This window comes from Typopeltis vanoorti, chromosome 22 (genome assembly GCF_054136105.1).
Source record: "Typopeltis vanoorti isolate ZY-2024b chromosome 22, IOZ_Tvanoo_1.0, whole genome shotgun sequence".
NCBI lineage: Eukaryota > Metazoa > Arthropoda > Arachnida > Uropygi > Thelyphonidae > Typopeltis > Typopeltis vanoorti.
The window spans coordinates 22,813,017-22,836,915 of NC_143570.1; the positions used below are offsets into that span (position 1 = coordinate 22,813,017).

At 36.9% G+C, this 23,899-nt stretch overlaps 1 protein-coding gene across 2 annotated transcripts in view; it reads left to right on the plus strand.

The window, feature by feature from the left end:
* The window catches only part of LOC150094209 (leucine-rich repeat serine/threonine-protein kinase 1-like), an 803,235-nt gene that overhangs the window by 619,301 nt on the left and 160,035 nt on the right, over positions 1 to 23,899 (plus strand). For both annotated transcript variants that reach the window (XM_090412317.1, XM_090412318.1), the window contains exon 26: positions 3,152 to 3,406. In XM_090412317.1, the coding sequence (XP_090268443.1) occupies positions 3,152 to 3,406 (255 nt within the window). The remainder of the gene's footprint in view (positions 1 to 3,151; positions 3,407 to 23,899) is intronic.

Here is a 23,899-nt window from a genome sequence, read left to right on the forward strand (position 1 = left end):
TAATAATAATTTGAGTTTAGAGTTCACCTTTGAAAGCTGTTTGGCCTTGATCTTTCCTAATACTTTTTATTATTATTATGTGACACCTCCAAGGAGATCAAAGACTCATCGAGGGAGGCCACTTCCTTTACAACTCTCTGTCTCCACCAACGTCATCTACCACCCACCACCACTAGTATTTTCAGACAATCACAAACATCCAAGTCCATGGCGGGATTCGAATCCACAGCCTTTTGGCTGGAGAGCGGATACGCTAACCACTCGGCCAACCAGGCCAACTTTCTTACATATTTTTATTTTCAGTGCAATATTCATTTTATTCTGCTTAAAACTAAATGGTAATCATTTCCTATTTCAAATCCCTTTTATACTATTGTATCTTGAACTAGTATGAAGATATCACTAACAATAATCCAACACAAATCTTATGCCTACATACCCAAATTCCTGATAACCCCTTCCACTTTTCCAGTACCCATGATATTTTCTTAACCATTTCTTCCAGATATAATATAAAGTTTATCTCTTCTCTTAGCAACTCAAATCATAACCTTGTGCAAGTTTCCACTATCATAGAACAATCCCCCCCCAACCACTCTCAACCCAGTGTCTTTTGATGCTACAAAGGTCCTAAGTAGGATGGCCTCCAGAACTACTACTCTTGCTTTCTGTGGTCTGATTATTGCTTCCACTCTTATAACCCAGACACCTGCACTAAGCAAGTCATTTAGAAGAAATTATCCTAACTGGTATGAAGTCTTTAATCTCAAATTCTAATAACCAAAATTCTTGTGCACTTTCCAAGATGTTGTTCAGCAGAAGATGTAGGAAAGCAGTTGAATAAAAACCTCAGCTTACCAGTGATGGCTTGCAATAAGAACCCCAGCTTTACACACTCAGCAATAAATGCAAAACAACCATCAGCAAATCAAAATCCAGCTTCATATAAACCAGTAGCAGAAAACTCACCTCCTGCTCAAAGGAAACTATGCCTTCTGATCCCTTGCAACTTCTCTTCTCTTCTATTAACATCACTCTTTTCTTCCAACTCCTGCATAGATGATGAAAACAAATCACCTCTTTCATACCATTAGCCGTGCACTGTATACCTCCTGTAGTTTTTAAAAACAAAGCCATAATAAGAATACTAAATAAATTACCCTAAAAAAGTCTTCTGGTCTCTCTCTAATGGTACTTACTCAGACATTGTGCTATAGAGCTAATACCTTTGCTCGGTCATCTCTACAATGTTCTGTACTCTGCTGGCACTTATACCAACACATGAAAGAAAACATATATATTGAACCTTTTCCAAAATGAGAGATAGAAGCCCATCATTCAACTACTTATCAATTGCCATCAAATGAATTCTCTCCAGAATAATGAAGAAGATTATGAACAGTCAGATTTTCTGCTACCTAGAGGGCCTCCAGTTCATCAGCGTCCATTAATATGGATTCTGCCAATCTAGTTCCACAGTTGATGTCTTAGCCTGCATCATCTACCTCTTTGGAGAAACATATTCTTTCATCCTTGACATGGCCAAAGCTTTCATTCATGTTTGGCATAAAGGCCTGCTTACTTTTTTCTTTTTTCCTACCTGCCACTCTCTGTAATTGGATATCCAGCTTTCTCTCTTGTTGTTCACTGTACGGTGGATGGTCTATCTCTCTTCAAGCTTTACCGTCATTGCAGTGGTGATAAACTGGTGCCTTAGGTTCCAGTTTATCACCTACCCCTCTCTCTCTCTCTTTCTTATATATAAAGGACCTATTCTCAGTCATCACTAATCCTCTTCCCAGCTTTTCTCAACAGTAATACTCTTCATTCATCCTACTCTTTCAACAAACTGTAGTTCTTAGACATTCCAAGATTCAAGATCAGTTGCAGCCAATGCCTTAAATACAGATCTCCATACCATCTTCTAGTGGAGTTAGGATAACTTAGTCACCTTCAATGCCAACAAAATGCAGCTGCCTTTTCTCTTGCAAACTTCCCTTGCTCTCAGTGATACACAAATCACCATACAGGATCAGATCTCCTTGCCTCTAAAAAATCTAGGCATTCTTTTGTGTTCTGGAGCCTCCGTAGCTCAGTTGCTATAGCAAAGCCCTTTGGTCAGAAAGAATCGAGTTCGATTCTTGTCAGCGATGTGAAGAATCTTTATCTGGTCTCTTTCGAGGAAAGGTGAGTTAGCCAGTATCATATAGAGGTGGGGAGAGTCACCTGGAAACTCGGGTTTTTCATCCCCCCCAGAACAGGCAAATCATCGGCCCCTTGAACACGTGCATCTACAAACATAGGACACACTGGGAGGCATAGAACTAACCACCTTATCCTCGAGTTACGGTTGCGGTTGTGAAGTCCAAGGACAGCTAAGAACCTTTAGGGTTTGCGAAGCTTAAGAAGAAGAATTCTTTTCTGCTCTAGATACTGTTTTACACATGTCCAGATACTAATCTTTCTACAAATCTCCAATCTGCCCATCCTTAGAATACTGTTCACACATTTGGGGTGGCGCATCTAAAACCTCCCAACAAACTTTCTGTGCTGTCCAAAGGAGCAATTCATTTCATAAATGACTCTTTCTTCATAGACTTATTTCAACTTCTATCTTGCAGATGCACTCTTTCAGCACTGTGCCTCTTCTACAGGTACTTACTTATGTGGTTACTCCTCAGCAATCTGGCAGACATCATCTATCCATCTGCTTTTGGGCCAGTTAACATGAGTAATAGCTGCCTAACATCCCTTTTTAAGTACAACTGCAAACACATTGAATCTGCTTCCCTTCTTCCTCATTTATTTCATCTACTCTGTTCTCTGAAACAGCATTCCATAATATGTCTCCCAACAACTACAACTTTCAGTTCTTCAAGAAAATATCAATAGGTTTCTTCTTTCTTAATCCTTACTTGCACCTCAATGCACATATCACATCACTGATGTGATATAGTTGTTGTACCTCTCATGTGTGGGTTATTAAAAAAAAATTAATAAAGTAAATGAAATTTGTTTTGAAATGTAGTGTTCTTATTCTTCTGCATACTTAAGAGAACCATTTAGGCATTTGTTATCATGCCATAGTTATAATTTTGTGTGTCTGTGTGTGTGTGTAAAAATGCAGGTCTTAAAAATGATTTAATTTCAGATTGGAAAGGCTTTGGAATATTTGCACCAACAGCATATCATTTATAGAGATTTAAAGTCTGAAAATGTTCTTATCTGGGACCTGCCTGCACCATTTCATATAACATGCAATAATCTGAAAATAGATGTAAAATTAGCTGATTATGGCATTAGCAGAGCAAGCTTTCCTACAGGAACTAAGGGTTTTGCTGGAACTGAGGGCTTTATGGCACCTGAAATTATGCAATACAATGGTGAAGAAGAATATACAGAAAAGGTTTGATTATCTTTTTAGATTTAATAATTTTAACTGATTTCAGAATTTGTGAACTATAGACAGTGAAACATTTAAATTGTTATTATTACCACTAATATTCTTCTGTCATTCTTTCCCTTAATTAATCTGATTATTATTTGCTATCTTGATCAGATAATTGAGTGATTACTGTTCATGTTATGTATAAATCTCTCTCTCTCTCTCTCTATATATATATATATATGAAACGTACTATTAACTCGGGGTTGGGATATGTTCATTTTTTAAATTAACTGACTTAAACCCGAGAATTATAACACAATGACATTTATTTGAAAAAAACGCAACATGTTTTGTCAAAAATGACTTCTTCAGGCGATAAGAACATAGAAAGACAATAAAAGACACTTAAATTAACATTGACACACTCTAAAGCTATACAACTATAAAGCCATAATATTCGACTGTAAATTACAGTTATGAGCTTGAACTACAGTCCGAGTTAAAGTTCTATTGTTGTACACCTGTGCGTGTGTGGAATCACGCGATCTCCAGTATCTAATAGTAGAGTTGAAAGAGTCTGCCAAATTATAGCTAAGATTATTATTCAAATGAAAAGGGTCAAGGTGATTTCCCTTGACTCGACAATGCGGCGCTCTATTTCATCATGGCTGATGTGTAGGTTTGAAGTCAATGTCCAATCTATTTCATGTTGGTGGCCTTCGTTGTTCGTGTTTATTGAAAGCAGGACATGGCCCGACAGAGCAGTAGCTCTGGTTCTCTTATAAGCAATGTCTCTCTGATGCTCTTCGAGACGTAGTAAGATAGATTTTTCTGTCTGTCCATAGTAAGGCTTTCCGCATTCACAAGTGACCTTGTATACACCTGGGAATTGTAGAAGGTTGTGAGGTTGTTTATAGTTGTTGAAGCGTGATCTTATTTTTGGCAGAGTCGAGAAGCACGTTTTTATGTTAAACTTCTTTAGAATTCTGCTCAGCTTTTTTGGATAGTGTGCTGATATATGGCAAGACGATATGACCTTTGGAGTTGTCCTGTGTCTCTACGTTGTTACGTTGGTGGCGGGATAATTGGTTGTTAATACTTTTTAGAGAGTAGCCATTGTTTTTAAAGGTCCATTTAAGATGTTGTAGTTCCTTTTTTAGTTCTTCTTCATCTGACAGTACAGATCTTGCACGATTCGCTAGAGTTGATATAATACCCAACTTTTGCGCTGGATGGTGATGGGAGGACTCAGGATATGCGTCCTCTGTCTGTGTATGTTGGCTTTCTAAAAATAGAGACTTTAATTGATTCAGGCGTCTTGGTGAGTTTAACATCTAGGAAGCAGATGGAACTATTTTCTTCAATCTCCATAGTCAATTTTATATCTTGATGGCGGTTGTTTAAGTGGTCGAGGAACTTGTTAAGATTCTCAGTACCATGCTCCCATATGAGGAATATATCGTCCACATATCTAAGCCAAATTTTTGGTTTTAAAGTAAAAGAGGAGATCGCCTTTTCTTCAAAGTCCTCGAAAAAAATGTTGGCTAACACAGGAGAGAGAGGGCTTCCCATAGTACTTACGAAAGCATATCAGAAGACACTAAAGAGCATTGGAATTAATATCAACAGACTCATCTTCTTGAAGAAATGTAAGTTTTCCTCAATTATTCCAGTTCCTACAATTTAAAGAAATCATTACTACAGAAAGAGCGCACCGTATTTACACTAGAGCTAAACTTGAACTGTTAACAGAGAGGATTTGCGATACAAAACGCTATTTATCTTTGCTTTTCACAGAAAAAACATCTTTAGAAAACCAATTAGCAGCCTGCTTAGATCTGGATTCTTGGAATCACATTAAAGATTTAAGTTCACACAGTGCATTACATTATCAAAACTTAAACAAACAAAAGCTAATCAGAAAATTCAACTTTCTCAAGTCAAAACAAGAAAGTTCTACCTTAAATAATTGTCATAGAAGTCTTAAGAATTTGGTGATTAACAAATCGTCATATGTGCTAAGTCCCGATGAAGAGAAAATTCTCGAAAAAGGCCTAAACTTTGTGTTAGCACCAAAATGCATCCCTAAAGAATTACTTTTAACTAAGATGGAGAAGGCAGCTTCGCTACTTCCTACCGCAGATGCGAGTTTACTTCGGATCGAAGCAATTCTTGCAATCAACGATGCAAAACCTCCTTCTGATAATATATCCCCTAGTGAGAGACTTGCAATTAAAAATCTACGGATTAACAAGGACATTGTCATCTTAAAGGCTGATAAGGGGAATGCAACTGTAGTTCTAGATAAAATAGACTACCGAGAAAAAATCTTAGCACTGTTAAATTCAGATAGTTATTTGGAAATTGAGAGAGACCCAACAAGAGAAATACACAATAGAACAAATAATCTCCTACAAAAGACCACAGAAATTCCACGGAATACACGGCTCTCCATCCGCTCTTTACACCCCCTCATTCCAAGGTTATATGGACTCCCGAAGGTACACAAAGAAAACTATCCACTGAGACCTATAGTAGACAGCATTGACTCACCCACATACAGGTTATCCAAATATTTGGCGTCATCGTTAAAAGCTTATGCGGGAAAATCTTCTTCTTATATTAAAAACTCAACAGATTTTGTCTCTAAAATAAAGGACCTAAAACTAAAATCTTCTGATATCATGGTGAGCTTTGACGTGGTAGCACTCTTTATCAACGTTCCGACGCAGGACGTTCTCCATATTTTAAAAAACAAGATTTCAAATAAAATGTTCTCTCTGTTATCTCACTGTGTAAACTCTGGCTATTTTGAATTCGAAGGTAAACTATACAAACAGGTCAAAGGATTAGCTATGGGAAGCCCTCTCTCTCCTGTGTTAGCCAACATTTTTTTCGAGGACTTTGAAGAAAAGGCGATCTCCTCTTTTACTTTAAAACCAAAAATTTGGCTTAGATATGTGGACGATATATTCCTCATATGGGAGCATGGTACTGAGAATCTTAACAAGTTCCTCGACCACTTAAACAACCGCCATCAAGATATAAAATTGACTATGGAGATTGAAGAAAATAGTTCCATCTGCTTCCTAGATGTTAAACTCACCAAGACGCCTGAATCAATTAAAGTCTCTATTTTTAGAAAGCCAACACACACAGACAGATATTTGCATGCGTCCTCCCATCACCATCCAGCGCAAAAGTTGGGTATTATATCAACTCTAGCGAATCGTGCAAGATCTGTACTGTCAGATGAAGAAGAACTAAAAAAGGAACTACAACATCTTAAATGGACCTTTAAAAACAATGGCTACTCTCTAAAAAGTATTAACAACCAATTATCCCGCCACCAACGTAACAACGTAGAGACACAGGACGACTCCAAAGATCATATCGTCTTGCCATATATCAGCACACTATCATTTACAGTCGAATATTATGGCTTTATAGTTGTATAGCTTTAGAGTGTGTCAATGTTAATTTAAGTGTCTTTTATTGTCTTTCTATGTTCTTATCGCCTGAAGAAGTCATTTTTGACGAAACATGTTGCGTTTTTTTTTTCAAATAAATGTCATTGTGTTATAATTCTCGGGTTTAAGTCAGTTAATTTAAAAAATGAATATATATATATATATATATATAAATGTATGTATGTATGTATGTATACACACACACAAACATTTTTTAACAGTCCCATAAATCTGTAGCACATTAATATCTTGGGTTAAATAAAATTAAGATAATGTGAGAACCTGGCTGTAGAGATCAAACATAGTAATTTACCAAGCTACTTCAGGCTACCAGTAAGCAGGTGGTGTTTTCACACCAGACAATGAAAATCATCTGCTGTCCTCCCCCTCCATGTGGGGCATCTGTTTGCGGTGGAGGGGACCTCCCAGTGATGGTACTGGCCCTTTTCATTCTTCTTCTTTTTCTTTGCTTTTCTTCCCGTATTCTTTGCTCTACTTCTCCTGAATCTTTTTCACTATCCTTTTTCCAGACCACCATCACTGGGATCCAACGCCCTGCCGCCATGTTTGCCGTGCAGTATGACCCGTGGACATCCGGAAAGGGATGTCCACGGGTACCTACTCTACAACTCTCCATCTCCACCAATCCATCAGCTACAACTACCTTCGTCATCTACACCAACACCATCTACTGCCAACCACTACCACTAGTATTTTCACAAACAAACATCTATGCCCACGGCAGGATTTGAACCTGCAGCCTTTTGGCTGGAGTGTGGATATGCTGATTTCAGAATTTGTGAACTATAGACAGTGAAACATTTAAATTGTTATTATTACCACTAATATTCTTCTGTCATTCTTTCCCTTAATTAATCTGATTATAACCACTCAACCAACCAGACCGGCTAAATAAATAAATGAAGATGTGAAAAATAATAATAATATTTGGTTTAGAGATCAAGTGTTGATCAATTTTATTAAACTGAACAAACTAGTTTCACCACACTTTAACTGTTGGCATCTTCAGGGCACTTATAAGTTTAAGCAATCTCACAGTTATGCGTAACTGCAAAACTGACAAAAATAACTGTAAAAAACTGACTAGAATAATGACAAATAGAATAGTATCGAACGTGAGTGAAACAAGTATCGCGTATACAAGGTTAGCTAGCTGTTGCTAAGGAACTTTCTGTAGTTTTAAAAGCTCCGAACATTTGTAAAGAGAGAGGTGACATCCAAGCTGGCTAGAAGATCATTATCCGATATGTTGATGTTTTTTAGCTTTTCTACAAAATGTCCGGAGTTTTTAATGTAACTCGCTGAGTTGTGGATGTGTTGTAAAAGTTTCGAGAGATGTTTTGACAATAAGTAGGTAGGAGAGTTGATTGCATCAACGATTGGGCGTAAAGGAATATCATCTTTGTGCACTTTTTGAACGCCATAGATATCCATAGTCTGTTGGCCAGTTGGATAAATTGCATAGTAATTCATTGGTATTCCTTTTTCTAGACTACAGATGAAATCTACCTTAGGAATCTGTTGAGGAGCTATTGCATAGTTGTTGAAACCTTTTCTTGAGAATATCGATTTCAGGTTTCTTTAAGATGTGGTTTGAGAAATTAAGAATAACTTGGTTGTCTGGTAGAGAAGGTTTAGACTCATTGTGGGTGGTATAAAGGTGGTTAAATTTCTTAATCTGGGTCTGTCTGCTTTTGTTAAACACCAGTCGTTGATGCAATCAACTCTCCTACCTACTTATTGTCAAAACATCTCTCGAAACTCTTACAACAACACATCCACAACTCAGAGAGTTACATTAAAAACTCCGGACATTTTGTGGAAAAGCTAAAAAACATCAACATATTGGATAATAATCTTCTAGCCAGCTTGGATGTCACCTCTCTCTCTTTACAAACGTTCCTGTAGTGGAGGTCATTAACATCTTAAGTACCCTTGTTCCCACAAGATATAACCTCATTGTTTGCTCACTGCCTAAACTCCAACTACTTTTCTTGGAAAAATAAGATCTATCAACAATTAACAGGCTTGGCGATGGGGAGCCTACTCTCACCTTCATGTGCTGACCTCTTTATGGAAGACTTAGAAAACAAAATCCTATCCCAAATTATTCCAAAACCTAAAATTTGGTTCTGAATGTGGACGATATCTTCATCGTATGGAACAATAACAAAAATGACCTATATGATTATCTCAAAAAGATCAACTCCTTCCATTCTATTAAATTCACTCTGGAACTTGGAAGAGAAAATCAATTACCGTTTTTAGACATCTTAATCAAAAAACAAATTGATGGCAGTATAAATCTATCGGTGTACAGAAAACTGACCAATACAGGTCGCTAACCTACATTTCAGCTCCTCTCACCACATCTCACATAAACTCAGCATTATACACGTTAAAGAAAAGAGCGATTCACATCACAATGGACAATGAGACCCTTCAAGATGAGTTAAAATTTATTTCCAACAATCTGTATTTGAACGGCTATCCAAGAAGACTAGTCAATAAATTCCTTTTCTCTGAACCACCACAAAGAGAACAAGAAGATATTCAATATATAAAAACGATTGCATTTCCATTTGTAAGTGGCATCTCCAACAAGCTCGCCAGCCTCCTCAAACAACACAAAATAAGAGTAACATTTAAACCAATAGAATCTATTTGTAAACTACTAAGATCTCCAAAAGACAACCATCCTTTCTATAAATATGCTGGAGTTTATAATATTCCATACGCTTGTGGCTCTAGTTACATCGGACAGACTTAGAGAAGCCTTGAAATCAGGCTAAAGGAACACATTGGCTATGTCAAAAACAAAAAACAACAGAAAGGAGATTTCTGGCCTATCATCTCATTTCTCTATAACTAACCATGTCATCGAGTGGGACAAAAGCTTTTCTCCTTACATAGAGGAAGATTACCATTCAAGAATTTTCAAAGAAGCAGCCACAGTCGCCCATTCTACTGTCAACCTTAACAGAAATCAAGGCCTAATACTCCCAGAGATATGGAAAACCCTAATCAGAACTTTAAAAACGGAAGAAATGAACTTTAATACAAACTACAGAAAGTTCCTTAGCAACAGCTAGCTAACCTTGTACACACGATATGTGTTTCACTCACATTCGATACTATTCTATTTGTAATTATTCTAGTCGGTTTTTTACAGTTATTTTTGTCAGTTTTGCAGTTACGCATAATTGTGAGATTGTTTAAACTTATAAGTGCCCTGAAGATGCCAACAGTTAAAGTGTGGCGAAACTAGTTGGTTCAGTTTAATAAAATTGATCAACACTTGATCTCTAAACCAAATATTATTATTATACTAATTTATGATCAAGAAAATACCTTCATGATGAAGATGTGGAAAATTGTCATCTGTGGAAATCATTCATACTGAAGGAACCAATCTAATTTAAATACAGTTTTTTTTTTTTTTTTTTTTAAATTTCGTATCCAAACACAAGTAGTACAGTAGTAAGTAAGTGGTACAACATGATTTACAACCAATTAGGATACACTACAATGAGATCAGCTTAGATTTGGTAGGTGAATTATATAGGGAATAATAATTAAATGTGAAAAAAAAAGGAAACTATACATAACTTTTGTACAATAAACATTGTCAGATATTCCTCCAGTATCTTGCACAATCAACTGCTCTTTCTGTGCAGGATATTAGGTCCTCTTTAGCACAAGGCGATGGAAGAAAGGGACAAGAAAGAAGGTGTTCCATGGACTGGGTTGTCCCACACTCACAATTGTATGGGCCAGTGAGGTACCCTTATTTGATGAGGTTTTGTTTGCAGCATCCTGTCGTCCGGAGTCTGTTTAGGCTTTTCCAAGTATTCCAGTCCAAGTGGGCACCACGTGGAAGATATTCGGTTGTTGGAATACCAGTATTAGTTTCAGGATATAATGCAAGCCATTGTTGAAGTTTTGTCTCTGGGAGGTTTTTAGGTGGTTCAATAGTTGTCAGGAAGCTATGTCAGGATCTTAGTCTTTGGGGCACTGTGGTCTGGCCGAACAGTGGGTGGCGTTCATCATTCATTTGTCTGCTTCTTTCATCAGCTGAGAATGCAGATCTTCGAATTGAAGGGGGTGCAATACCAGCCAAAGTATACAGGTCTTTTAGTGGTATTGGTTTCAGGCATCCTGTAATTAAGCGGCAGCTTTCATTCAATGCTGGATCAAGTTTTTCAGCATGGCAGGATCTGGACCATACTGGGCAGGCATATTCAGCAGAAGAATAGCAAAGGACCAAGGCAGAAGATCTCAGTGTGCTAGGGTCTGCACCCCATTTGGAGGAGCTAAGCTTTCTTAGTATGTTGTTTCTTGCATTCACTTTTGGCTTTGTTTTTTCTATATGGGCTTTATATGAGAGGATGCGATTGAGAGTCACACCGAGGTAGATTGGTTTCCAGGAATGTTCTATATTAGAGCCTTCCCAAGAAATCTGTAGCTTCCTGTTGGCTTCCTTATTGTTAAGGTCGAAAAGGCCAGTCTGGGTTTTCAAGGGGTTTGGTTTTAGTTGATTGCTGGTATAGTGTGTGGTTAGACTATTTAAGGCAAGTGATAGAGTAGTTTCAATGTACTTGAAATTTTTTGACTGAGTAGCTATGGGTCATCAGCATAGATAAAATTTCTAGTTCCTGGAAAGATGGGGAGATCATTGACGTAGATGTTGAAAAGTAATGGTGATAACACACTTCCCTGGGGGAGGCCATTTTTTTGGTGGTGCCAGCGGCTCTTCCTACCCCCAAGGTCCACGTAAAAAGTGTCTGTTTTCCAAGAGTGATTAGATCAGGAGGACAAGGCGATAGTCTCTAGTTATTCTGTATATTTTATTTCTGAGTGTGAGATGGTTTATAGTATCATATGCTGCAGTTAGGTCTACAAAGACTACTCCTGTGTCTAGTTTTTGCTCATAACCATTTTCTATATATTGAGTGAGGTTGAGAATTTGTGATGTGCAGGATTTGCCTGATCTAAAGCCAGCCTGCTCAGCAATAAGATGGGGGTTCAATTAGGAGTTATAGCCTATTCAGAATTAATCGTTCATAGAGTTTAAAGAGGTTGCTGAGTAGTGATATAGGTCTGTAATTTTTTGCTTTGGTTGGGGGTTTTCCCTGGTTTCAGAAAGGCCACCAGTTTAGCATGCCTCTAGATAGTTGGTATCCTTAGGGTTCTGAGGCAAGTATTGTGTAGGTTTAATAACCACTCTTTAGTCCTGGTTCCAAAATGTTTAATCTGTTCATTACAGACATCATCAAGGCCTGCAGATTTTCTAGGTTTCGATAGGTTTATGGCAGCGTTGAGTTCAGTGATGGTGAAATCTGAATTAATCATATTTTGTTCCTCACTTGGGGTTCTAAGTATCTTATTTTTTGTGTGTTTTTTAGTGAATTTTCCATTCAGCAGCAGCTGGTGAGCAATTTGATTAGCTGTTAGCTGCGGATGCTCATATGGCTTAGTGAAATCCTGCCTAATTCTGTTGATAAAGTTCCATGCCTTTCTGCTACTATGGGTCATATGAAGGGCTTCTGTTTCTTTTTTCCATGAGGAATGCCTTTCCTCTGCCATCTTGGAGCATAATTTTTCTCCTGCTTGGATAGTCTCTTCTGAGAAGGAGTTGGTGTTGTAGAATTGTAAGTAATCAGCATACTGGGCTTGTATGTCACTGGAAAGGCCTGGAATGTAGTTTGTGCGGCATCCTCGGAGGATGTGTTTGGTAGAGATTTTCCTCAGTATTTTTATAATTCTGGATACTCTTGAGGATTTGGAGGGACTTCTATGGAGCGGTCAAGATCTTCCATGACACCCTTCCAATTTGCTTTTTGGAAATTAAATCGTCGTCTGTAAGGGACGGTGTTAGGCATAATTGCTGGGTTGAATTGAAGCATTATAGGTCTATGTTGAGTATGTGGAATCGGATTTAAAACCTTTTTAACACAGATGTTGGATATTTTTGAGCTAACAAATATGAGGTCAGGGTTATAGCCTCGCTTCCATCTGCCACTGTTGAAAGATGTAGGGAATTTTGGATTATGTATCAGGTTTTTAAAGAAAGGTTTTCAGCCCATTTTTCAACAAGTTCTCCATCTTCGTTGGACTTTGTGTAACCCCAGTTAACACTATGGCTGTTAAAGTCACCTAATACAACATTAGTCATGTATGCATTATTATTGAGGAGGATATCAGGGAAGGAGAAAGCTTCTTCTGGTGGTTTATAGACTGAGGTGATTGAGATATTTTTAAATGTGATCGTAATAATCTCACTGTATCTGTTGTTCGTTGAGTCAATGGACGATGGGATCAAGTTCTCTTTTGTAAATATTGCATTGCCATATTTATTGTGGGATATTTCTTTGATGAGTTTCATGCCATGGATGTAAGGTCTTGCAGCACCTTCTCCTCTGTGAGTTTTTTGCAGGCAGAGCACATGGCAGTCATTATCTCTGCAAATATTTGCAATGAGATCTTGCTTGACACTGGAGAAACCTTCAATATTAAATGATATTATTTTTAGGCTTGGCCCCAGGTAGGATCCTTTAGGGCAGAAATTTGGGAGCATTTTAGTTCGATCACTTGCGTTGGTTGATAGCAGCTTTAGCTTCCCCTAATGGGTACTAACAGGGTGCAGGAACGAGAACCTAGCTGCTGCGCACCCCATTTAAATACAGTGTATTATATATACACTGCTCAGAAAGCAGTGTATATATAACACACACACACACACACACACACACACACACACACACACACACACACACATACATATACATACAAGAAAGCCTCATTTTAGGGAGGAGGTTAGCTTTCCAGTCTACTGTTTGTAAAGTGAATTTTCATAATTTTACCTTAATTTATGAAAATTCACTTTACAAACAGTGGGCTTGGAACCTAACCTCCCCCCGTAAAAGGAGGCTTTCTTGTATGTTTTTGATGTGTGTGTGTGTGTGTGTGTGTGTGTGTATTATATATACACTGCTTGGAAAGAAGTGAGTGAAAACCATAGTGTGGGGAACAAAGATGCATGGTACTCATCATCATAAGATGTAGGACCTCCTTTCACTGCATTGAAAGTATGCCCTGTAGTAATCCTGCAGGGCATACTTTCCACAATTGCATGATAGCAATCAATGGGAATTTTGGACTATTCTTCCTCTGGGCATGTAATAAGGTCCTAGATTGTTGTGGAATTCATCTCCCTTCAATGTCAGCTTTGTATTATTTTTACTCTTTTATCTTTATCCTTCCTATGTCTACTTTACTTCAAACTCTCTGTTGAGTTTTCTTTACCTTATTCTAATCTAACCCGATTAACTTTATCTCATCGTACAATCCCTTATACTATATCCCTTATACACGTGTTAGTGCTGTTAGTGAAAGGGCCTCTGAAATAGGTAATTCATGGTTACAGTTAATTATTTCCCATGCTATGTAACTCAGGAAAAATTTATTTTGTTTGTCGACTACACCATCCTGAATTAATTGTATAGCATGAAAAGATTAGTTATAACACTTATAGACTAGATCACTTTCTAAAATAATTCCTAATTAGTCAGTCGTGGCAATTTCTAATATTTAAGCACACAGGTTCGGTTGTTTTTATGAGACAGTGCATTGGTCAGGTGATAATTTTAAGCAAACAAAACATGTTTATTTTACCTTAAGCAACTATACTATCTAATATGCAATTGAGCAATTTCTTTCTGATGCCTATCTTAAGTTGAAATCATAACTTTGCAAATTAGACCTGCTATGCACAGTACTTAAATAACTTGCTTTACAAATCTAGGCAATTTCTGGCTGTTGCAATTTACATCATTGGCTAACATTCTTCTTAATATATACTAGCAAACTCTCAGCCTCAATTATCTCTTATAGCGACTATACAATTATTTTAACAGAGCTATGTTCAGTGGACATACAATTCTTAATCATTACCTCAGCATTAATACAATAGTATCTACTCACAAATTCGCAGAAACATATACAGTCCTACCAGCTTTGAAGATTTTGTGGTGTTTCTGCTGACTGCTTTCCTCCGTCATACATACTAGCTTTTGTTGAACAGCTCCTGGCAGTCATCCTGCTGTAGTCCTCTTCCAGGAATTGTAGCATAGCTCACCGTCGGTTCTAGGTACTGTAGGTGCCATGTATCTCGTTGCATGTGGCATGTTCCATTACTGAAAATACATCGAAGAATAATCTGCCTCTCCTGGTTCCCTGTGCCTAGAGGTTACACTCCAACTAAATCTCAGAAGTCTGAGCAGGCCAACAAACTGCAGCAAGAAGAAAAAACTCAGTGCTCTCCCTTTTAAAGGTTCTCAGGGCCTCTTTTATACGTTTCTGAAGTTCCTTGTTTTAGGGTTGGTGACCCCTGAATCTTCTGTAAATATACTGATGTCACTATTGTCTTGACCTTCAGATTTGACAGCAAAATCTCCACACCTGAATGATCTTCAGTACCTTTATTCACTTTTCAAGTTGCCAATAATCTCGTCTAATCCTCTTAACTTGAGGTAGAAATACTTTAACATTCTGTTACTCTTACAATTTTACATCAAAATTTAATATTAAATCAACGTAATGTACAATTTGAATCTTTACAATATTTTATAACTTATGAACAATTCTATGTCATTCTTTTAGTCAGCTACTTCTATAAGTTAACAATCAGTATTTAACCTTTAAAATACAGTAATGTACAATTTTATTCTTTCCAATGATTTATGACCTCTGTAAAATCGATGTCAGAAAATTTTAACAAAATTTCACCGCATCAAATTTTACAGCTTAACTTTCTGCCTCAGAGGTAGGCAAAAACCTACCTCTGAGGCAGAACTGCTCTACTCCTCAGGAAGCAACGTTTATTGAGCTACTGTTAAAGAATAAGGATATCTCAGATTCAGAGTGATCTCTACAAGATCACTCTGAATCTCACTAAATAACCCAAAATGATTACTAAATTTCCATTGAAAAGATACTCAGCAGTGACTCCACCTACTGACAGGAGCAAATCAGGACCTCTCTACTCCCAAGGAAGTAAGCGCTGTTTAAGCGATCTACAAGATCACTCTGAATCTCATTCAAAAGGATCACTGTTAAGCTCATTACTCCTACCCTGAATTACTCCAGTGTAGAAAACTCAGCTGTGGTTCTACTCAGTGACAACCAAAAGCATATTACTGTACCTCTATTCCCCCAGGAAGCAAGCTGCCATCAGTGGCTGTCAGACCCAGAAGAGATATACCAAGATCGAAGTAATTCTCTGGATTAGGGATAGCTATAGAAAGTTTTTCACTTTGTTATAATTTAAATTATACTTGTCAATTATATTCTTGTTTAAACCTTTATCCCATTTTGTTGAAAACTTGGTATGAAGCACAAATATTAAACAAGAATATAATTTCTTGCAAGTTTAATTTAAATTATAACTAAGTGAAAGAATAAACAATTTTATTCTTTTATGTACAGTAGTGATAAATAAGTAATATATACTCTTTGTCTTCATAGTCATGAGAAAAAAAAAATGTTTCTCTGGCTGTTTGCCATCCTTTATCATTTACCATTATCATCTTTTGTCATTAGTATTAGTATAGTTGTGGCATTCAGTTTCCTGATTACTTGCTTAGAAATTTCTGACTTGGCCTTTCATGCTTTCTTTTACAGATCACCTTTCTTTAAAAATTCATTTTCAAGAATTACCATGGTTCAGATTTCCTATCAATTTTTCTCTCTTCTGCTTTATACTTAGTGATATTGCTGTCTTCTCTTATTTCTCAAAGTGCTGATTCATTGGTTACTTTTCCCATTAATTTTCAGTACTCTTCACTAACACTGTAATTGAAATGCTTCCATTATTTTAATGATTTGCTTAAAATCACTACAAATGTTGTCATCAGGTTTAACATTACTTTCCTTTATGTTGTTGTCCATATTGATTATAATTAACAATATAAGTTATGTATTGCTCTGTGTAAGATTCTATTAACATAATGAAATTGTAGTATTTTGTACAGTTTATCCTTGATACTTTATCAAGGGGAGGAATTGGTCTTAAGAACACTGTTTTTCCCAAACCTAGCTTGTTTTTGTTCCATTTTCCTTTCAGTAATTTCTTTGTCTTTTCTTAAGTATATTTGCCAAAATTTTTCCTGGAATGCTGAATGGAAAAGTTTCTTTATAATTTTCTTATTCATTTTATGTTCCATTTTATAAACTGGTATAATGAGAGTGCTAATCTAATCAATCATATTTAATCTGAAGAAAATTAATTATCATCTACACTGGCTGCTTTTCAGCATGAAACTTCAGATTGCTTTTTCCATTTTGCAATACTAAAAATTCTTGTAGCTGCATTGTTTCTGGATTTTACCTGTTGTTAACTACCTTATTTAATAATTTTTCAGAGTAATCACTCCAGATCTAGAATACCTTTATCTGTAGTTTTTATATCACTTTTATTGTCTTTGAGTCATTTTATGTTTTTTCCTCCATTTCTAAGTTATTGCAAGTACTTATAAGTGTACTTGCAATACAAGTACACTATTGGTCATAATTCTTGACATTTATTCTTTATGGATTATCCATCCATCCATTTATCAAAGAATGTGAACATGTGGATCTGATACTTAATTTCTAAAGACTTATTTTTATTATTTTTTGATCTTATGAGTCTGCGATTCTTAGTAATGAACTTAGAAAGCTATATTCTTTGTCACTCAGTGTATGGTGCAGATTTAATACACATTTTTCTCATCTAAATTGGTGGTAATTATGAATCTTATTACATTTATTTTCATTTCAATTGAAAATATTCGATTGAAATGAAATGTTGAAATGAAATTGAAAAAAATGTTGCTATCATTCTAAATATCAGCAACAGTCTCTTCAGAATAATTTGCACACACTGATTACCAATTCTGGATTGGAGGTAATTTTTGATCATTCATTGGAAGATCATTATTCACATCTTTTCTACCATCTTGCAAATGCATAAACCGAAAAATGTTTGTGCTCTGGACAGAGATTTATAGCGACAAGCTATTTTATGATTCTGTGTATTTCAGAGAGGCTTTCTGCCATCTTTACAAAACTTGATAAATATTTTCAATTTTGGGTTTCTGATTGATGGCATTGTAATACACAATACATACAACATATCCATATAAAACAATTATCTATAAATATTTAGTCTGCTACGATCACTTTAAAAAAATTGCGAAAATCTCTTACAGATAGAGAATCATTATGAAGCCAAGCTAATGCTACTCCATCCGGGGCAGTTGACTTAACTTTTTAGATGACAGAAAACAGTTGAGAAATATGCTATATGGTCAACTCAAAAGATAATCTACCTCTTAACATTGAAATAAGGTCACTTTTTAAATCAGGAAAAACCAGATTGATGGAGAAAGAGCTAGAGAGGATTAAGTAGGATATAATATGTATTACAGAAGCACACTGGCTAGAAGAAGGTGCAGTAAATTTGATGAATGGAAAACTATTTTACTTAGGAAGAGAAGATAACATCCATAGAGAGGGAGTTTCAATATTAGTCAATAATAACTTGCAGATAAATTAAAGATACCAAGAAATTATATTCTTGGTTTAATCCTTTATCCAAGTGTAAGCAAACAAGTTTGCACCTGAACTATTTTCAGGACTGGAGCAACTCGTATAAAGAAGCTAATGACTTCACATCACTTGCCTTAGTATCCCATAATGCAAAGCACATCTCCTTGTGGACATGTATAATGCTATGCATTATGGGATACTAAGGCAAGTGATGTGAAGTCATTAGCTTCTTTATACGAGTTGCTCCAGTCCTGAAAATAGTTCAAGTGCAAACTTGTTTGCTTACACTTGGATAAAGGATTAAACCAAGAATATAATTTCTTGGTATCTTTAATTTATAGTATTACCAAGTGGAAAAACTTTCACTTGCAGAACTCCATCTTAACCATAGAACCATATTGTTTAAGAATTATTTATAACAATTAGATTAAAAGGAAAAGAAAAAGTTGTTTTGTTTTGTTTTTCAAAATATCCAAATTTATGCTCCATATCAATCACATGAAGATGAAAAATTAGATACTCTCTACTCGCAACTACAGGACCTGATTGATAAAACAAACAAAAAGGACATTCTTATAGTGATCGGAGACTTCAGTGCCAAAATTTAGAGATTTACACTGACATGAAAGATGCGATGGGCAAATTTGGAGTGGATGAGAGTAATGAAAGAGGTGATGATGATTTATGGTTTTAATGGCGCAGACAGCAAAGGTCATACTGTGCCATATCAAAAGTTATAGCAATACACACAGCAAGACATTTGCAAAAATTCATGCCTGTAGCAGGATAGGAAGAGGTGCAAGACTGCTGGAATTCTGTAGACTTAACAATGTATTAATTTCATACACCATATTTTTCCATAGACCATCACACAAATACGCATGGACATCTCCAGATGTTATAATTAAAAATTGTATTGATTACATTCTGATGAAAAATTACTTGAAATCCTCAATCCAAAATGTAAGAATACCAATGAAACCAGATTTTGACTCTGATCACAATTACAAAATTGCAAACTAAGGAACCTAAGTAATACCATTGACATAAAAAAACTGAAAGATATAATTATACAAGACACTACAGAAACATAATAGAAACAGAGTTAAAGAAAATAATTAACATCTGACCTTCATGGAGTCAGAAACTCATCATGGGAGGTACACACTATTGTACACAATGCTCATCCAACTGTGCCTTAAACTGATTCACTGTGTCTACATTCACAATACACTCAGGCAATGCATTCCACTCATCAACCACTCTTCAGGCAATGCATTCCCCTCATCAACCACTCTTCAGGCAATGCATTCCACTCATCAACCACTCTCCATGCATAGAACCTACTCTTCACTCCTATGCTCACACCCTCCTTATACAGTTTCCAGCGATGGCCTCTTGTTCCCCCCCACTTCCCCATTTTATGAAAAATCTCTTCCATGTCAAGAGACGAATGCAAGGCAAATCAGAGGAGGAGTGAGAGAGTTATGGGAATGAGAGAAGAGGAGAGAATAGGAACAACAGTAAGAGGAGAGGGAATGAGAGAGAGTTATGGGAGTGATAGAAGAGGAGAGAATGGGAACAGTAGAAGAGAGGGAATGAGAGAGAGTTGTATGAATGATAGAAGAAGTGAGATTAGGATAAGTGGAAGAGAGGGAATGAGTGTCAGATATAGGAATGGAAACAGCAGGAGAGAGGGAATGAGAGGAATGCAAGGGAGCAGGTAAGTAGGGGAGCACAGAGAGAAACTGTTACAGGAGAGAGAGTGAGGGATGCATGTGAGCAATCAAGGAATAGGGTGGTAAGAGGTGTAATGTATAGGGACTCATTGATCTGTGGTGTTCAAGATAGGATGCGTGAGGAGTGTTTGCCAGGAGGAACGATAGAAAGTGTGGCTGTGGCAATTAAGAGAGGTGAAAGGGTGGATGAAACGATTGTGATGGTGGGAACAAATGACTTGAGTGGTAGTGGTGGTGTAAATAGGGCAGCAAGAGATATGAGATTCTTGCTTGAGGGTGTACGAAAGAAGACACAGAGAGGAAAGATAGTGTGTGTGTTGCCTAGGTATGATAATGTCGAGCTGAGCAGAAGAGCGGTGATATTCAATGGCATAATAGCGAGAATGTGTCAGAAGAGAGGATTCAAATATGTGAATGCTTGGAGTGCGTTTGAGAGCAGAGAGGAATTGTATGCGAGAGACTGCTTGCATTTGAATCAGAAGGACGTAGGCATCTGAAGAGATTGTTGTTCTGAATGAGTCAGTGTGTCCCAGTATGGATGGTAGCAGGGGTGGCCTCTTGTGGGAATGGGTACTTGGGAGAAGGGAGGACGACATCAGGTAACACTGAGCCCAGTGGAGTGTAGAGGGAATAATGCCAGGAGTATTCAAAATAAGGGAGAGGAATTGGTGGCACTGATAGCATCAGCCTAGCCAAAGATTATTGGGATCACCGAGACGTGGTTAACAGAACAGGATATAATAACAGGAATAGAAGTTGCTGGGTACAGCATTTTTCAGAAGGATAGGAAGGGAAAGCGTGGTAGTGGAGTACTGCTTATGATAAGTGACGACCTATGTCCTCTAAGAGTGGAGGCTTTGGAAGGCTGTGACACTAATGATTTTGAAAGCATATGGTGTGAGGTGGAGGTGGGCAAGACAGGATATTTAAGGGGTGTTGCTACAGACCAAGGAGCACAGAGGGTGGGGACTAGGAGATGTTGAGACAGTTCAGTGTGGCAAATGTAAGAAGAACGATTGTTATGGGAGATTTTAACTACAGCAGTATAAATTGGGGAGAGGAAGATGCATGTAGCAATAAAGGAATGGAATTTCTAGAATTCTTGAGGGACAAATGTCTTAGGCAACATGTAACAGAGGGAACAAGAGGTTCAAGAGTTTTGGATTTTGTTATATCATCAGAAGAGTTGATAATGGGATGAGTTAAACTGGAGGGAATAGGGGAGACAAGAGATCTGGGATTGATGATTGATGAAACCTGAAACTTAGGGGACATATTGCAAAGGTAGCGAAGGTAACACAGAGGATTGCTGCAATAATGAGAAGGACACTGACCTACAGAGATAAAATGGTTATCATTCCATTGTATAAGACTCTGATCAGACCACATTTAGACTATTGTTCTCAGATATGGTCCCTAGGATTTGAAGGGGATAAATTAACTGTGGAAAGGGTACAAAGGCAGATAACAAAGATGGTGTCGGGACTGTACAATGTTAATTATGAGGATTGGCTGAGGGAGTGTGGACTTCAGAATTTGGTGGATAGAAGAAGGGGAGGTGATATGATTGAGACTTTTAAACTGTTGAGAGGTGGTTACAGGGTTGACACTGGGGAGCTCTTTCGCTTGGTTGAACAGTGGGAAGGAGTCATGACAAGGGGCTATCTCTGGAAGTTACAAAAGGAAACTGTGAAAAAGAGGTGAGGAGTGGTTTCTTTGCATGGAGGGTGGTTGAACCCTTCATGTAAAGAAACATGAAATGCATTGCCTGATAGAGTGGTGAGAGCAAGAATGGTCAATGTGTTTAAGGAGTGGTATGATAGACTTTGTGTTCCCTAGGAGAGACCTCCCTCAATGAGTTTTGATAGACGTGTTTCTTAGAAAGAACCTCCTACGATGAGTCTTTTGACTCCATGAAGGCCTTAATAATAATAATATATGTCTCATTCATATCCCTCCCCCTATCTTCTTCCTATTCATAAGGTTTTGGATTTACATTCTCTCAATCTGTCCTCATACTACACATTCCAAGGACCACTGACCAGCTTTGTGAATCTTTTTAACATATCTTCGTCACCATGAAAATCTAGTGACCAAATCTAAAACCAATTATAATAGACTGAGAAACAAAATAGATAGTCTATGCAGATCTGCCAAAAATGCTTGTTTGAAGAAAAAGCAAAACTGTGTGAAGAAGCCAATAAAAGAATGATAGCAAGACTGTATGCAAAATTATACAGGAATTAACAAAAACATCCAAAAACAGACCAGTAAAAATTAAAGATAACAATGATATTGAAACTGGAACAATTCAAGAGATTAAAAGAATATTGCCAGATACTTTTCTGGAGAGAAGAAAATTGGAAAAACACAAATGAAGAGACAGAAAGAGAAAAAGTACTATATATAATTAAAGAAGAAATTCTGAATGCAGTAATCCACCTGGTTATGATGAACTTCCTACTGAACTGTGGAATTATGTTTGAATAGCAGCCATCAATTTCCTGCTTGAACTTTTCAGCCAAATACTATATACTGGCAAAATTCCAGATGACTGGAAGAAATGAATAGTACCAATTTTCAAAAAAGGGATATAAATGAAAGTGTGAAAATTATAGACCATAAACATAGCTAAGTCATATCTGCAAGATCTTCACATGCATTATTATATTATATATTATTATTATTAATCATCATTATATATCATCATCACAATCAGTGGTCGCCAAAAGGGTTGATATGACATTGTAATGGGTCGATTCGGGCTCAGGGGTTGATTGGGGGTCGACAGGAAAATATAAGACATCATTATATGGGTAATATTTAATTCAGTTAACTTGGATTACCTCCATGTCAAAAGACATGGAGGTAATGACAACACAATTAAGAGTGAATTGTGGGATCAGTACCTCCATCTTACAGATCCATGAATAGGACCTATGTAAGATGGAGTAAGGTCATGAAAATAGTTACTGAGGCCAATCAAGTAGGCCAAAATGACGTATTTACTAATAAATGGATGTTGGTGGTTCCTGCCGGCCGGTGCAGTGGGAGCGAGATTGCAACACGTGCGTGGTTCTTATTTACTGATACTTACAAGTATTTGATCCTAGTCTCATTTTTGCGCATCGACATACAAGTGAGCATTAATGTTCTAAAATTCATCAACATACACATTATAATTCAATCGTTATTCATTCACGAACTAAACTTCTCTATGTTGAAGAGTTGAGCAGCGCTGGTAGTAATACCAGTGATATTAATACCAGTAGTTTATTAATATCACTAGTAATACCAGTGATATTACTAGTGATAGTAATAGTAGTAGTAATAGTAATATAATAATATATACTATATTATACATACAATAAACACTGTAACTATAAAATAAATAATCTAAAAACTCACATAAGCGTCTTTTTTTGCTTGTCCTATTATAATTACGTAATAGTAAAATATAGGGGGTTGATAACAAGTCAAGAAACTCTTGAAGGGGTCAACGGGCAAATAACTTTGGCGACCCCTGATCACAATCATAATCATTATTGTATATTAAGTGCCTCTGTAGTGCAATGGAAGAATGACGATATGCTGCACCCTTCGGTTGGGAAAGGTCTAAGTTCGATTCTCATTGTGACGAGAGGAATCCTTATATGGATTTTTTTTCAATTCAAGATGAGGTAGTTGATCTC